Source organism: Onychostruthus taczanowskii, unplaced genomic scaffold, assembly GCF_017590055.1.
Source record: "Onychostruthus taczanowskii isolate IOZ18803 unplaced genomic scaffold, ASM1759005v1 scaffold51, whole genome shotgun sequence".
NCBI lineage: Eukaryota > Metazoa > Chordata > Aves > Passeriformes > Passeridae > Onychostruthus > Onychostruthus taczanowskii.
Window position 1 is genome coordinate 3,726,130 of NW_024502680.1, and position 16,866 is coordinate 3,742,995.

General features: G+C 44.5%; 2 protein-coding genes across 6 annotated transcripts in view; one reads left to right on the plus strand and one right to left on the minus strand.

The window, feature by feature from the left end:
- Nucleotides 1–11,943, plus strand: part of WDR33 (WD repeat domain 33) — a 69,022-nt gene extending 57,079 nt beyond the window's left edge. For 3 of the 4 annotated variants that reach the window (XM_041416323.1, XM_041416324.1, XM_041416325.1), the window contains 6 exons: nt 3,145–3,247; nt 3,535–3,997; nt 7,512–7,678; nt 7,809–7,901; nt 8,662–8,847; nt 11,328–11,943. In XM_041416323.1, the coding sequence (XP_041272257.1) occupies nt 3,145–3,247; nt 3,535–3,997; nt 7,512–7,678; nt 7,809–7,901; nt 8,662–8,847; nt 11,328–11,557 (1,242 nt within the window). In that variant the 3' untranslated portion in view covers nt 11,558–11,943. Of the gene's footprint in view, nt 1–3,144; nt 3,248–3,534; nt 3,998–4,096; nt 7,491–7,511; nt 7,679–7,808; nt 7,902–8,661; nt 8,848–11,327 lie in introns of those variants that run through there. The other variant, XM_041416326.1, reaches the window with a different exon arrangement.
- On the minus strand, nt 7,775–15,997 carry SFT2D3 (SFT2 domain containing 3). Of its 2 annotated transcripts, none has more exons than XM_041416333.1 (3): nt 14,572–15,997; nt 11,982–12,215; nt 7,775–7,878 (listed from the first exon to the last, which is right to left on the minus strand). In XM_041416333.1, exon 1 carries the CDS (start codon nt 15,885–15,887, stop codon nt 15,234–15,236), a length of 654 nt encoding a protein of 217 aa, XP_041272267.1. In that variant the 5' UTR covers nt 15,888–15,997; the 3' UTR covers nt 7,775–7,878; nt 11,982–12,215; nt 14,572–15,233. The 2 variants fall into 2 exon arrangements, with proteins under 2 accessions (XP_041272267.1, XP_041272266.1); XM_041416332.1 differs by lacking the exon at nt 7,775–7,878 and adding an exon at nt 8,692–8,826.
- Between the last annotated feature and the right edge of the window lie 869 nt (nt 15,998–16,866).

The following is a 16,866-nucleotide window of genomic DNA, read 5'->3' on the forward strand; positions in this document are numbered from 1 at the left end:
CAAACTATGGGATGGATTTACCATAGATGTGACACACCTGGAACCAGCTTAGATCAGGGTGAACTTGACAGTTGACTCTAAGTGTAGAGGGATACAGAGGGACACAGCACCATTTTCTGCTCCACTACACACCACACAGAGCTCTCTGTGGTTATTGCCTGCCATAAGTTCCTAGCTGGATAACACCAGTTCTTGCTTTGTCTCAATTGCCTTCAGTTCTGGGTGAATTTTGAAAGGGAAGTTTGGGGAAAAAATTCTACTGAACTGAAAAAAGAAAATGTGTGGTGTTTTTTAACCAGAATTGTCTCTTTTAGACCTGCACTCAATAGTTTCACTCAAGGCTTTAGACATGCAGTGTACTTAGTGTGTAGTCCAGTACCAATCACAGTGAGGAATTGAATATTCAAATGAGCTTTAGCTCAAGGATTCCTTTTCAGATTGAAGCAGAGCAGCCCACAAGTGGTGGGTTTATTTGAATATTTTTTCCTTACAAATCAATAATTCCCTCCAGAAGGCTGTTAATGTGCCACTGCTGCTGAGATTTCAAAAGTACCCAAGATACACAAAGGAGTGGTGGTTCCCCAACTATATAACTTAAACCAGCAGAGTTGTTTCTCATTTCTGTCCCAGAGAGACTCATTTTTCTTTGAGAATAATTACCCTATTTGTGGAGGGCTGTCCTTGTCTGCCCTTGCCACTGACACTTTGGAATTCAGTAGGGTGCTTTTGATGGGTGGCTTGTTATTTTCTTTGAATATTGCTATCTTAAAGGCTTTTACAGATACTAAAAAAATGACATAGTGAGGTATTTTAACCCATTCTTCCTTCTTTGTGCACCTTTAGTATGGTAATGGCTTTTAAAAATTAACATATTTTTAAATTTATGTCAGATTTTGCTTCTTTGTAATATGAATGCAGCATAGTTCCTGTTTAAAAAGGCCCTATATGTGATTTTAAAAAAAAATAGACTTTAGTTTGTTTTGTGTTCTGGATTTCACTTTTTTCTTCTGTAAACTTGTACAACTCACTTCTCTTCCTTTTCAGTTGCAGAAGTGTGTGAATATCTGCTTTATCAAGGGCTTGTAACACAGAACAATTACAGATAATTGCAAGGGTTAATCTCCATATAAAATACCACTGTTACCTGCCCTGGCTGTACACTGGATTTGCTGGGATGCACAAGGCCATTTTCAGCTTTTAGTAAAATACCTCTTTCTAAACTCTGCATATTTCCCAGCTCAAGCCCAGTTTGAGGCCTGGAATGAATTTTGAAACAGAAATCCCATTAAAAGGCAGAGTTAGGGCTCTGTGTTCCCAGCTTGGCAAAGCATGGTTTGTTTGTAATCAAGGTTTCTGCTAAGGAGAGTTATTTACTGAGTGCTAAAAACTGCTGCTTTGGTTAAACATTTCCATAAATGGAAGAAGTTCCATAAAATTTATTTTAAGTAAGCATCTGCTAAATATATGGGAAATGCTGGAACTCCAGCAAGGTTTTGCTCAGGAACAGCAGAATCACTGTGGTAGCTGGCTCTTACCTAGTCAGAGGATGGATTTGTTCTGGACTCCAGTCAACATTCCATCACTAGGAAACGTATTTTTGGGGATTTTGAGGTTTTTTTTTAAATGGGCATTAAGCCAGATATTTTATTTTGCTTATTTTTCCAACATTCTTACAAAATTAATCAATGCAAATATGAAGTTTGTAGGACATATTTATGTGCTTTCTTGTGTTTATCACCTACATTGCAGTTGAATATAAATTTTTAATTTTAAACGATATTTCAAGACATGATGGGATAAATGCACAAATAAACTTTCTGCTTCTCTGCAACCAGAAACAAAAAGGTAGTGTTTCTCAAAAATAAATTTAGAGCATTAAAATTATTTAACTTTGATTCATGGAGAAATTAAGCAGTGTAATTATGATCCAGTGGTTTGCTAGAGTACAGGTCTTTTAAGTATTTCCAGGCTGCAGGCTGGAAGTGTTTTAACAAGTCAGTGTGAGGGCCAAGTCTAAATCTTGCATACTGGACATGTCTGGAAAAAAATTACATTTTTAGGGGTTTCTGGGAAGGGTTTGGGAGCAGATTGGCTGTTTGGTCATGTCTGCCTGGGAAGGTTTTGTATTGCAGTCCTGCAGGTTTCAGCTCTGTCTGGTCAATATTTTTATTGTTGGATTTTATATCTGCGGTGTAAATTCTGTACATGTCCCTTTTCAGTTCCAGTCAAGCACAAATCCCAAATGAGGACTTTTTGTCAACCCTGTGCTGTTGAAAGGCAGAATCAGAACATCATCCAAACACAGTTTTCCAAACAGTGTCACCAGAGCAGGTCCTGTCAAAATCATTCATGAGTCTGTGACAACAGCTGAATTTAGAGACCATAATTTTATCCTTTAAAATTCACCAAAAAATGAGAAAAAATAGCAAAAGACACTTATATACTTTATTTTTTCTGGGGGGGGGGAATCACATAAAGCACACAAAACTCTGCCCACTCTACTGCCTCTGGGTTTTTTTTATCCTAAAATGAAGAAAAATGAACTTTGCCATCATGTTAAAAATTAAACTCAAGTTAGGAACTTAGAGAGGTTTAGAGAAGAGGTTTCCTTATGGCTCTGTCATTGTCCCCTCATCCCAACATTCTTGATATTTACTTTTGTATATATAGTTTCTCTTTTTTGTTCATTTCCAAATGAAGTCTTTGGTCTGTCAAGCTCTTTAACTGCCTGTAAATCAGTACCTGATGTTTTTCAAATAAATTTACATATTTTCGTCAGGAAAATTCCACTATTCCTCCAGAGGAACAGAATATTTGTACCAAATACTCAATAAGTTCAATACATTCTTACAGAATATTCATACTCAGGAAGAATATGAGCTTTATCATCTTTGGCTGTGACAGATAAAATGTGAATAGTTGCAAAGCTGTTTCCTATGAAATGCTGTGCTTCTCAGTGACTGAAGCATTACTGATGTGAATGTTTGGAAACTGAGGCTGAAACCATTGGAACATGAGCTGTTTCTGTTGTACAACCTGTGCAGATGCAGACCTTAGGGAAAGAAAATTGTTTTGGACTCCTACAAACATTTTGAATTACTCGCACGTGGAATTCACCTGGCTTTTGTTCTTCCGTGCTCACAGGATGGACAGAACCCAGGTCCTCCTCCTCTGATACCAGGCCTGGGGCAGCAGGGAGGACAAGGTCGTCTGGGCCCTCACAACCAAGGACCTGGTCTTAATAAAGGTAATTCAACTTGTACAACATCTTGTCTGTTCTCCTGGGAGTCAGTCTGCTCCACGAGGGGCTGTCCCAGTGCAGTGCACCCAGGGACAAATGGCTGCAGCACAATGCAGGGCCTCGGCTGAGAGAAAAGCTTCTCTGGGCTGGGATATACAGGAAAAATATTCCCAGAAATATTGTTTCCTGTGAAAGGTATCCCACGTGCTTTCTAGAACTGTATGAACTAGAGCATCCTGAAGTGATTTAGAAATGGTTACAGAACCGTGCTGTGATTTTTCTTGCCCCTCAAGGTGACGCCCGTGGGCCACCCAACCATCACCTGGGCCCGCTGTCGGACAGGCGGCACGAGCAGAACAGCGGCGGCCCCGAGCACGGGCCAGAGAGGGGCCTGTTCCGAGGGGGCCAGGACTGGAGCGATGGCAGGGACAGCAGGGGCATGCCCGACAGACGGGGACCTCACCCCGACTTCCACGATGACTTCGATCGGCCCGACGACTTCCGGGATGATTTCCACCCAGACAAGAGATTTGGCCATCGGTTACGGGAGTTCGAGGGGAGAGGAGGCCCACCATTGCAGGATGAGAAATGGAGACGAGGGGGACCTGGGCCTCCCTTTCCTCCTGATCACAGGGAATTTGAAGGAGGTGGTTCCAACCGGGGGCCTCCCGGTGCTTGGGAAGGACGGAGACCTTCAGATGACAGATATCCACGGGATCCCGAGGATGCGCGCTTCCGAGGAAGGCGAGACGAGAGGTAAGAATAAATCCATTTCTCTTTCTTGGGTTAAAGGGTAAATGGAGGGAACTCTTTTATTCCTGGTTTCCTTTTCATTAAGGAGTCTATCTGTTTCAGATTTATAAACTGGAAACCAATAAGGAAATGAAAACTCTAATATACCTGAGTGTAGAGTCCATAAAAATCATTCAGTAATAGAAGAAAACTTGAAAAATGGTCATTGTACACAGCAGCTTCCGTGTCTTTAAACAGTAAGTAAAGAGAAGGGGGAAGTTTTAGAGAAGATCCAGTGACACAGGATGAAGATCTGAGGCCGTTTTGATGAAAATTGAGAGGAGACTTAAAGGTTAAAGTGACAAACTTTTGAACACTAGAAGTGGATTTTGAGATTCTGTCTCCAGTCACAAACTACAGCATGACTGTAGAGACTGTAGGATGAGATGCAATGCCCTTGTGAGGAGCAGGAACAGTGATGTGACTGCCAGATAGAAGGGACAGACTTACAGCATCTGTTGGACTGTCGAGACTATTTTTTCATACGTTTGCTTGTAGAAATTTTATTTCTCTTTCTGACTTATTTCTTAATGCCAAACAAAGAACTCAAAAATAATCTGATTTACTGCAATGTCCTTGTCATTGCTCACAATCTCCGAATAAATCACCAAGGGATAAATTTGCTTTTAGTTACCAATGTAAATATGGAGGAATTAATGCTGTCTCTGAAATTAATTACCAGCAAAATTGCTCCAGATTTATGTTAGTTTAATTAAACGAAATTTGGCCTCCAAGGTCTAAGCCTCTCACTGACCACCAACTCTCTATGTATAAGAACATGTGCTTGTTACAAATATGCTGTGGTCTCCACATAATGTGAATTTTGTGTGTTTTAGTTGCCTTTTTAATCATTTTCTTACATTCCTTTTACTTTGCATCTATACAGCTCTTCTTTTAGCTATTTTCTACCTAGCTCTGTAAGATGTAACTTCCTTTTGTGTGAAGAGTATGAAAAGAAATGAACAGTAACTTAAAGAAGGTAACAATTAAAGCCATTTCTAAAAAGTAAAGCCAGAGAAAATCCAGTTGGATGGTCCAGTGGTCCAATGGTCTGCATCACAGAACTCTAAAAGACACAGCAGACAAGAATTTTAGAAGCTCAGTAGAGATTTTTCAGATCTTATATTGAAAATGTTTAGGAACTGGCAAATATTTTATTATGGTCCTGATTTTTAAAACGTTTCAGGAAGGGAAACAAGAACCTTGTAACCTGCAAACCTGACTTTTGAACTCAGAGTATTCTGTTCATCAGAGTACAAGTGTTTGCCCAGAGAGTTTGAAGTGAAATGGCACAAGGCTCTAAAAGGCTCACTGTGCTTGTAAATTTGATGATTTTCTTGGAATGAAGGTGAACTAGGTGCCATTTACTGCAGATGCTGTGGTGGACTTAATCCCAACCACTCCTTTAGCTGACTTGGTTTGAAATTGAGATTGTAACTGGTTTGATCAAGCATGAGAGGCAAATGTGTGTATGTGTGTTTCTCTCTAATTTCCCATCCTTTTCATCCCTGTCCTGTTCTTACTCTATATCAACATGATGCTTCTACTGCAGAGACCTGCCTCTTCCTGCCTGCTAATCTGCACAGTGTGTAGTTGTGTACAGTAAGGTCCTAGGCCTCGGGGAAGAAGATGTGAGAGCAGTCAAACAGGAACTGAACCCGAAGCAAGGCAGGGCTTTGTGTGTGACTGATATGAAAAGGCAAATAAGGATATCCATAACACAATATTAGGAGCTGTGGCTGTGTCAGGCGTAGGTATCGTAGATTTCAAAACTCAACTGTGTCCATAAGTTGCCTGAAATAGGAAGGGCCCTGTTCCTGCAGCCCTGGGGCCTCGTGTTGAAAATCTTGGTAATTTCCTAGCTAAGGTGAATCACACCGTATCAGTATTATAGCAGGAGGCCCTCTAAGAAACCTCTAGAGGACTGTGCTCTTTCAAGGCTAAACAATATTGCTCTGTGATTATTTGAACCATTTGTACCTGAAACTGTTGAGGTTGTTTTCCCAAACCATCCAGGTTAATGTAAATGGTTCATGGTCCATACAAAGCACTCCTCCATCCACTGTTGTACCTGTACAGGCACAGCAGCCTCCTCTCTGTATTGTGTTTGTTTTCTGGGAGGTGGAGACAGACCTATTGTTTTTTATTAAAAACAATGTAAAAGTTTAAAAATATTGTATTGTGTTATGACTACTGTTAAAATATTTAAATTTGTAATTAAAAGGTTAATGTTGTTAAAATTCTAAATAAAAGTATCTAAAGTTTTGCTTGTAATAGGATGCACTGTGTCGTTAATGAGCTGGGGAAGGGGATGCTGCACACAGCCAACGCCACGGGAATACTGCGGTGCTTCCAGTGCAGCCAGCGTGCAGCTGGGAACACTGGGGAGGTGGGAGGCATCTGTGACTGGGCAAGGAGAGCTCCACACCGTGTGCTGTCACTGAGGGTGGGCAGAGTAGCGTGGGGTGGCACGGTGGGGACACCAGTGTGCCTGCACCACCCGAACACCTCAGCCGGGCTGTGACAGACAGGCGTCCTCACAGGGCAGGGCTGAGCTTTGCAAACCCTCCAGGTGTTTGATGCTTGTGTCAGGACCAGAACTGCTAGTTATTCACACAGCCAGATGCAGGCTTCCCTGGCATGGCACTGACAGCTCAGGAAGAGCCATTCTCCTCTCTGAAGAGCTGTCCACGGCCCCAGCGTGGTGCTGGAGGAGCTGTACTCAGCTAAGGTGCTGTGCAGAACCCAATCGTAGCATATTCCTGCAGATGCCCTTGGTACTTACTAGACAGCAGTTACCAACTTCAGGCTCATAATTACATTTTGCAACACAAAATTCATTACTGCAGTTGGATGAACTGCTCTTCAGGTTGCAGAATGCCACTGTGCACTGTTCAGCCATCACTGTGCCTACAGATCCAAGGGCAGTCTAGATGCATTTGCTAAAACTGTAAACTTTGAAGAATGGAATGAAAAGTAGCATTATCTGGTGAAAGAATCATAGAACTAATAGGAATGAGATCCTGTAATGTTTTGTTACAGCCACGTCTCTCATTGCTTCTATGTTTTCAGTTTGTTTTATGATGGAAATGGAAAGGAAAAAAGGGAAGGGGAATGTAAGAGCATCAGAGTTAAGGGGAACTCACACTTTGCCTTGCCTTACCTCACCTTGTATCTATTGTCACTCATTGACTGTTTTTCCCACCTTTTCATTAAATGAATGCAATGTGTTTAATAATATTTTTCTTGTATGAAAAGCCAACGTAATCAGTGGAAGGAAATATGAGAGGAAGATTACAAAGCTTACTATCAAAGTGCTCAAAGGCAGAAACGGGCACTTTCCCACCTACAAATCCTGTTCTAGTAACTGTATGTGCTGTAGCATTAAGTGAAACAGTTTAGAAATGAGTTGATAATTAAACTGAAGCTGCCTCAGTTATGCCTAAAAACCACCTTTGTATCGTGTTCTTTGTTGTAGCTTCCGAAGAGGAGGACCCTCGAGACACGAGGGCCGGGGGCCCAGGGGCAGAGATGGTTTTCCTGGCCCTGAAGATTTTGGGCCAGATGATGCTTTTGACTCTCCAGATGAAAACTCCAGAGGAAGGGACCATGGTGCTCGGGGGCGAGGTCGAGGTGCTCTGAGAGGTGAGGGGAATGTTCTTCCACACAGAAATGCAAGGATGAGGAGGGAAAGGCACTTCTTGGGCAGGTGACATTATTTCCATGAATACAATGTCTCTTCTCACTCCTGTCCCCTGCTTCTCTTACTGCTCAGGAGCTCGGAAGGGTTTGCTTCCTACTCCAGATGAGTTCCCACGCTTTGAAGGAGGGAGGAAACCAGAATCCTGGGATGGAAACAGAGAACCAGGTAAAAAATTGGGTGAGGTTTGTAGACTTCTACAATATAATAACTTTAAAAAAATATTTTTAAAATCCTGCCTTTTTCCTGCACCTCACATGTTTGTTACCAGTAGTTTACCATGAGAAAAGCCAAATGCAGTTCTTTGGTCTTTTAAATTTAGGAAGAAAGAACTATACAGAATTTAACTGTCTCTACATACAGCTGTCTTATTGAATGAAAGTGATTGTGGCCTCAAAGCCTTGATTTTCAGTTGTGCTCCTGTATAGTCCAGAACTGCCTGGGCACTTGTCACCTCTGGATGACTGAATCACATCATGGGTTTTTTTAATATCTTTATTAATACCAACAGTAATCTTTCTCTGTGTTGGTGTCTTTTCAGCTGCAATGTCTGACAGCTTATATTTGCAGTTGTGTTACTAAAGGCAACCCTATATGGGGCAAGACAGAGCTGTAGAATGTCATGGAAAACAAAGCATAAATGGCACATGAATAAATGAAGGTGTGATTGTCTCTAAAATATATTGAAGTATTTTATACTGGAAAGAACACTTTACATCTGCCACACTTTTCTTTCCTATCATCTTTAGAATCTGTTTTACCTTTAGCTTTTTTTACTAAAAAATGGGACAGAGGAGAAACTTTACATAATTTTGACTTCAAACTGTGTGCCAAACAGTGTGGGCAGTTTGTAAATTTATGTGGCTGCCTTCAAAAATGAAGAATAATGACCCAATGAACATTACTTATCCTGTGTTTTCGTGCACAGGTCCTCGTCCAGATCACCCTCCTCATGATGGGCACTCTCCAGCCAACAGAGAACGTTCCTCTTCACTCCAGGGCATGGACATGGCCTCACTGCCACCACGGAAACGTCCCTGGCACGATGGACCAGGAACCTCTGACCACAGGGACATGGATGCTCCAGGTGGACCTCCAGAGGAGAGGGGCAAAGGTAAAAAGCCCCTTTGATTAGAACCCTTAAGTAACACTGGCATGTATTTTCAGTACTGAGTGTATCCAGAAGTTCTCTGTTCAGAGGGGATAAAGCTGAGCTGGTAAATACCTGATTTTACTAGCTGGGAAGTTAGAGACCAGTCTTGCAGGAACATAAGAACAGAGGGATTTTCAAACATCAAATCCACATCTTGTCTCCAGCATCACAGAACCCCCTTCTTTATTGCCCTCTTCAAAAGTAATTGTTTTTTTGTTCCCTGTTACTCAGCTGGAGAACTCATTAAGAGCATTTTCCCCTCATTTTCAGAATAGTTGTTTATTAATATTAATGCTTGTGATGTTATTCTTTAACTCAAATATAAGAACACTGAGCCTGGAGTGGTATGTCCCTGAAGTGCTCTCTAGACCTCTGAAGATCTGACTTACTAAAACATTGTTTTTACATTTAATGGCTTTCTAGTTACCTTTTGTGTACTTCTCTAACTGCTTTAAGAATCATATAAACTTTTGATCTGACAACATCCATGGACAGACCTCTAAAACTTAACTGAAGTAGACTATGCTTTAAAAAAAAAAGAGGGAAAATATTTTTCCCTTGATCTATGCTTATCATTCACTAATTTAATTTGATGTCTTGTGTTGTAATTAAGTTGAATGTTGGTTCCTGTTATTACTGAATGCCACCTCTGATTGCACTGAACTGCACCACTTCCAGCCTGAACCAGCTCTTCTCCAAGTCAGAGCTCTGATTTCTTTATTCTTTCTAGAAATTGTTGTCTCTTTCACTATCCTTGTTACTCTGTATGTGGTATTTTGAGTTTTAAATTATCATTTTCTAAATTAAATGAGGTAACTAGGAATTGCACACACTATTTAAGATGTGGTGTAACCATGGATTTCTACAGTTCCCTTGTATTTATTCCACTTTCTCCATTCCTTCCTAACAGTTCCTGGTGTTGTAGTTCCCTCTAAGTGGTCCCATGCTGCTGTAACCCACAGAACATATTCTTTTGGAGTCAGTGCTATTAGCATCACAGCAGTTCTTGTTCCTATTTCTTACACATCTCAGGACTTCTGTTCTCTTGTGTAAATACTGTCTTTCTTTAGTGTCCTCATATTGACTGTCAGGTAGTGATCAGTGACAAACATCCTTCTCATGTGCTTCCAGATGCTGAGCTGGCAGCCTGCAGCTCAATTTGGTGCTGTTAGACTGCACAGCTTTGTCTCTGATGCCACTGAACACTGAATCCCAGCCCACTTCTCTCACCACTGTCCCCAAGCTCATTCAGTTTTAACTGCTTATCACTCCTCCTCTGCATGGACTTTGTTCCCAGGTTTTATCATTCCTTCACAGATGTTTTGAATGAAACTCTGCTGATAAACTTCTCTACCAGTATTTTTCCTTCCATATCTACATGCTGTAGTTCTCAGTTTAGCCAGCATCTATCAAATCTCTAAGGATTCCTTTTCCAGCTTCAGTAATGATTGTGATAACTCTATCAGATTCTTTGTTAAACTCAAAACAATTGTTGTCCAGGCACAAGTGTGGTAATTCACTCATAATTTAGAATGATGGCAGAAAGCCTGATAAACCATGAACAATACTTCTTCATATGTGGGCTATATCACTTTCAGTTGTATTTGTAAAGTTCTTTGAAGATTAAAACTTCATTGATGTTTCTGTGAAACAGTTTGGTGACTGTTTTACATGGAATCATCCACACTCAACAAAAATCACTCTTGCTGAAGTGCAGCAAAAATACCTGAATTTAGCTGTAGTAGGTGTCCTTAAAACAAGTTTATCACTGATTTTGTTTTCTCAAAATACTACTACTTATTTTAGGCTAATTAATTGGGTTGGGGGTTTTTGTTGTTCATATCAAACATATCAAAACCAAAAAGGTATGTGAGAATTAGAAAATTCTATTCTGTGAGAATTAGAAAATTCTGTTCCTGGCAGTAAGAGCTTGAGTACTTTTTGTTCCAGGTTAGTAGTAAAATAAAGCATTTTTCCATTCTTTTTAGCAAAAAATTGGAACAAAACAGTAATGTTACTCATGATCTTCACCATCAGCCTCAACTGTCTCAATTATCAACACTGCTATGTCTCTGTTTAGGATTTATAAAAAGTGTTTTGCAATAAAAACAGAGAGAACCCCAGTGCTGAAGCACAGGAACTGGCAGTTTGAAGGAAAAGCTATCACTATTCTGACTTCATTTCAGTGCCTGTTGACAGTATCAAATGTAAGCTTTAATTCCCAATGAATTGCTTGATTGTTGTCTGTTTTCTTAGCTGTAATGGAGACACTTACTCTGTATAACAAAATTGTACTGAGGGAGGAGGCATAAAATTGCAGGTTTCAGCTACAGCTGGTTTGTGAATGATGACACCACAGTAGAAGCAGCTCAGTATCTGGCATGTCTGAGAAGAGACTCAGCTCAAACTTACACCAGTAACTGGTTGTGCTTCCTTTGCAGGACGAGGAAATTCAGGACCTTCGCAGAGAGCGCCAAAATCTGGGAGGTCCAGTTCTCTAGATGGAGACCACCACGATGGATTCCACAGGGAGGAAGCTTTTGGTGGAGGCCCTGGGGCAGGCAATAACCCTTCTCGAGGAGGAAGGAGCAGCAGCAATTGGGGAAGAGGAAATAACATGAACTCTGGCCAGTCCCGGAGAGGAGGATCTCGGGGTGGACGAGGCCGATAGAAGAGGCTTTGACTGGGTCATGCCCAGTCCTTTTGGGACAATATTTAAATAGACTGCTACTCTGGACTCACCTGCAATGCCACGAACCTGGATTCTTAACTGGGATACTGAATGTGCATTAGTTCCTAACAAGGGTCTTTCTTTTCCTGAATCAGTCCTTTGCCTCTGGCTGCAATATTGTAGCTACCTTTGTTTTGTTCTTTCCACTCCCGTTCCCCTCACTTTCTTGTTTTGTCAAGAGCTGGAATTTCTTTTAAGTGTTGTGGAACATGGGGCATCTCCACAGATTTCAGTTCACCTCCAGACAGAAACTTGTTTCTATATGTACAGTTTGTCAAAGAGTTACATTGGTTTTGTATGAATACAGAATGTAATTTGCGCAAAAATTAACAAAAAAATCAACAGCGTGTGATTCTTTACTCACCTATTCCTACAGAGGGCTGTATTTAGGCAAACTTGTGTTTCAGATGGAGCAACAGTACTACCTCCAGAAATCTCAGCCATTTAAAATACTGAGAGCTGATTCCTAGGGTTTTGGTTTATCATGTACACAGAAGTTTCATTTTCACCTTTAGCCACAGCTGTCTACAGATTACAGTGGTGCTGAGGTCAAAATTCCAAAATGCAGGCAATCACCACTGCTTGCTAGTCTGCCATCCTGAAACAGAAAAGAGTGGAATAGTGTTTAGAACAAGTTGTCAAAGACATAGTGTGAGTTACATAACGTGGATCCTAACACAGACATCACAGCAAAGACTGGCATTCTACCCTTCACCTAGGCAAGCCACGGATTTTTGTTCAGAACAGGACCTGTTTGTAGAAATTGAGAAAGTTTAGCAGCTTGATTGGTATGTTTTACAGCAGCTGTGTGACACATTGTTCAAAGCTATGGGTGTAGCAGAGTCTGGTGCATTAATTGCTGAGGTGCAATTCATCACTTGCAGAATAAGTTTTTTTTAAGTGTCTTTTTCTTTAGGATATTGTTACCTGGTTTTACTAAAGGAGGGAAATGAGGAGGAGGGGTTATTCCCATTTCCCACATTTCATAATAAAGCTGCTTACCAACCATGAGCTTGTTTTCCCCATAAATCATTCCTATTAATTATCTCCAGTCACCATGTTATCAGAAGGCTCCTTTAACACCTAAAGCCTCAGTGAAAATGTTATCACGTAAGTACTTATTCTACAGGTACCCGTCAGGAAGGTCCTGTATTGAAAGTAGAGCATAATAAGAAACCACTACCAGGCTTCCCTCTCTCCTGCCTTGAATTTCAGGCTATAATCAGGATGAGACTCAGTTCTAGAGGCTTCTGCATCCCAGTAACACACAGAGCTGTTGCATCTTCTCACAGGCAGGTTTACCAAAGACTGGCTCAAGTCCTGATGTCCCATCTTCCTTAAAGACATCAAAGCACAGACGCTCAGCTGCTGTTCTCTTGGTTCAGTCAGTCACTTTTTACTTGGTTTTTAATTTGTGGTGTATCAAATCATATTTGAAAATTGTAACTGACCATTAGCCTATAAAATCCTTGTCATGGGGGTCAGGAGAGACAGAACGGTCTAAAAGGAATTAACTAGAAACAGCTGAGATGCATCTGATATGACACAGTTTGCCCATTGAGAAAAAATGCTTTTTAGCTCTATCGGAAGGACTTTGGGCACTTTGGGTGTATGTCTGGGAGCTGGGATTTGTCCTGAAGTTTTCATGAGAAATACTAACGAGTTCATCATTGGCAAAGAGGAAAGCTTGCCCTCTTTTTTTTTATTTTTTATTTAGCAAGCCTAATATATGTTTAAGGGGCTAAAAGAGGTCTAAGACTATTTAGAGGATGAGCTGTAAGCTTTAATTAAACCACAGTCCTCTACCAAAACAAGTGTACCTAACAAGAGAAAACCCAGTTTTATCTAGACAACTTATATTTCCTCTGATGATTGGTTAATTCCTTAAACAATTATGGTATTTAATGTTAAATAATACTCTTCAAGGGCCAGCTTTTTAAATGGAGTTTTGAAGTATTTCACAATCATATGCTCAAAAAGTCCTAAGAAAATTTGATAATTAGATACAGTTTCTACAAAATCTTGGAAGGTAACAGCATAGGAGGAGACGCAAGTAGCTTCCCAGTCTGTGATACCAAGACCCACTGTTACTGGGAAATTGGAACAGTTATTTAATGGGAATACTTGTGTATTCCTCAGGTCATGTTATTTTACCAGTGCTGCACACAGACTCCTACGCTCTACCTGTTCGTTCAGTAGTTAATTTTACACTGCTGTTAGGAATAAAATTAATTTTATATACTGTAACTTAGAAATTGTAAAAACAAGAGAGCTAATTTAATGCTATTCTCATAGTTCTGATCTACATTCTTAATGGAAAGAAGTGACCATTAGTGAAATGTCTATACTGACAACTGGACACAAATAGTTTTATTAAAGCAATCTATGTACACTTAAGCACGCCCTTTAACAATTTCAGTTTAATTCAGAAAAGGATTTGGTAAATCTGTTAAAACTAAATAGTGATAGCAGATAAGTATTGCAGTGGCTTCATTCTGTCCACGAGGCACAAATGCTCAGTGAGAACTCACTGGGGGCTCTGTGCAGGTGAGGCCCCATTGTCCCATTTCCTTGCACGGTCCAGTACCCAGCCCAAACTGGAGCACCCAGCTCTGTCAGCCTGAATTCAGCACCCTCCTGAGGCAGCTCAGTTTCTGCACTGAAGCAGAGCTCCAGTTACTGGCAAATTATTTTTGAAGGTCAGGCTGGGACAAGTAAGCAAATCCTGCCCAAGTTCAGAGAGCAGTACCTATACACAAAAGTAAAGTTGTAAGGGTTGAAGCTCCCGTTTTAAAGCCCAGTTTGGTCCCTTACAGCAGCACCTGCAAACGCCAGTGCTCTTAACCAACATCAGCACTTCGCATCCTCTCATCATCATGCAGGAACACCCCCTCCCCTTACGATTATGGGCAGTGCTTGTGACCCACAGCCCCAGGAAAGTTTGTTTCACTTACTGGATGGTTATTTTAAAGCTGCTTTATAGAGAGAAATGCAGTTCATTGGCCAGAGTCTTCGTATTCACCACTGGTCTGAGGTGACAGCAAAAACAGTATGTGTTCATAGTGTAGGGGTCAGCACAAAATGAGGTAACACCAGTTAATTTTTCAATGTTCTCCCCTAGCCTCGATCGCATTTTGCTAAATCATCTTCGTGGTTCGGCATCCGTCAGCCTTGCGCACCTCAGCCGCTCCTCAGTACCGGGCAAGTCCACAATGTCGCCGCAGGGATCCGCGGTCCGCAGCAGCCGCTGCACAGCCACATGGTCCCGGCTGGAGGCACGAGCGGGACGCTGCCAGCTCCCCACCCAGAGGTGGAGCGATGCCAAGCCGTGCCTAGGGAGCTGACAGCGCGGTAAGGCAAATAACGAGCTCGGGGGCGGCTCGGCAGGCTGGCACCGCACACGGCACCCGCAGCTCCGAGTCACCGGGGCCGCTCCGGGCTGCCAGCCCCGCCGCTGCTGCTCGAGCGCTGGCGAGGAAAACGTGCCGGGACGCGGAGGAGGCGAAGAGAAGCGGCGTCCCCGGTCTGGGAGTCGGCTGGCGACAGCGCGAGGCTCTCGGTCGGTGCGCGAGGGACTCCCGCGGGGACGCGGCCGCTGCTCCCCGGCGCGCCGGGCTCACAGAGGCAGTGCCTTGCCTCGGCCGCACACCGCGGCGCGGAGCAGCCCGGCGAGGCGGCGCAGGCCGGCGGCACCGCCGGGCAGCGCGGCCAGGAGCGCGGCGGCGGCGATGCCGAGCTGCGCGGCGGCGCCCAGCGCCGTCAGCGCGGTGCTGCGCAGCGCCAGCGCGGCGTACAGCGTCCCGAAGAGCGCCCCGAGGTACAGCAGCGCCCCGCGGCCGGGCTCCCGCAGCAGCCGGGCGGGCCCGCGCAGCAGCGCGGCGGCGCCCAGCGCGCACAGCGAGCCGAGCGACCAGAGCAGCGCGAACTTGCGGGCGCGCAGCAGCAGCAGCGGCACGCACAGCCCCGCCAGCCCGAAGCACAGCGCGGCCAGAAGCACGCACAGCCCGCTGCCCGCCAGCCGCTGCCAGCGCGACAGCCCCGCCAGCCACGGGTCCTCCTCTCCCGTCCAAGGCCACACCGTGGCGCCCGGGGGACTGCCCGGCGGGAACGGGTTCAGCGCCCCCAGCCAGGCCCGCAGCCCGCCGCCGTCCCCCGCCTCCTCCTGCGAGCCGCCGGCCGCCGGCGGTGCGGGGACCGCGCTGGGACCGGTGGCGGCAGCAGCCTTGGACTGCGCGAGGTACTCGTGCAGCTGCCGGCCCAGGTCCGCCATGGCGGGGATGGCACCGGGCGCTACAACGCTCCCACCGCCCACCCCGGCGCCGCCATTTTCCCAGGCAGGGGCCACATCCGGGGCACGGCAGAACACGCGGCCGCAGGCCGGGGAGAGCGGTGCGCATGCGCTGGGGACCGTGAGGCGTAGGGCGCGTGCGCGGGGGTCGTGAGGGCTATGGGGGCTGTGAGAGCTGAGAGGGCGATGGGGGCAAGGGGATCTTTGAGGGCTGTGAGGGCTGGGAAGGCTCTGGAGACTGCGAGGGCTCTGCGCTGTAAGGGCTAAGTGAGCTGTCTAGGGCTGCGGGGTCCCTGAGGGCTGTGTGGGCTGTGAAGGGCTATAAGCCTGTCGGTGATTGACAGGCGGGATCAGCCCAGGAGATTGATTGACAGGCGGTACTAAGAATAGTAGAGATGGGGAGCCGTCCATGCAGAGTGATTGATGGGCAGGGCCAAGGGTGAAGAGGGGCAGGCTCAGCCTCCCGGGGTGGTCACAGGCCGGGCCATGGGAATGCCCCTCAGACACCGGGGCACCGGAGCAGTCCTCTGCAGCCAGGCCTGCGGGCCTGAAATTGGGATTCCGCCTCCCAAAACTGAACATCCGAGGATTACTCCCAGACAAAAGCTGCCACACTGACAGGACTCTCTGGCCTTTGCTTCCTGGGGATGGCCTCTCAGCTGCCCCACAGACACTGGGGTGCCAGGCTTTCCTTCCTTCACAGCCAGGCACCAGATGGGTCTGCCTGGACCTTTCCTCCCCTGGGCCACCTCTGACCTGCACCTAAAGTACTGGGCCTGTGTGCTTTCCTTCCTGTGGAAATCAATTCCCATCCAGGAGCCCGTTTTGCACCTCCACAAGTGCAATGAGCTGGAGTGCTTCTGTGCAGATACACTGTTGTGCACCACAGTAAACTGACATTTCAGACTGCAGGCGTGTGATGCTACATAAGGCTGAGAATTAACCTGCAGAGCACCGTGGT

Bases quoted from the DNA above. Each gene is read 5' to 3' on its own strand.
- SFT2D3 (XM_041416333.1), bottom strand. From the start codon at position 15,887: ATGGCGGACCTGGGCCGGCAGCTGCACGAGTACCTCGCGCAGTCCAAG.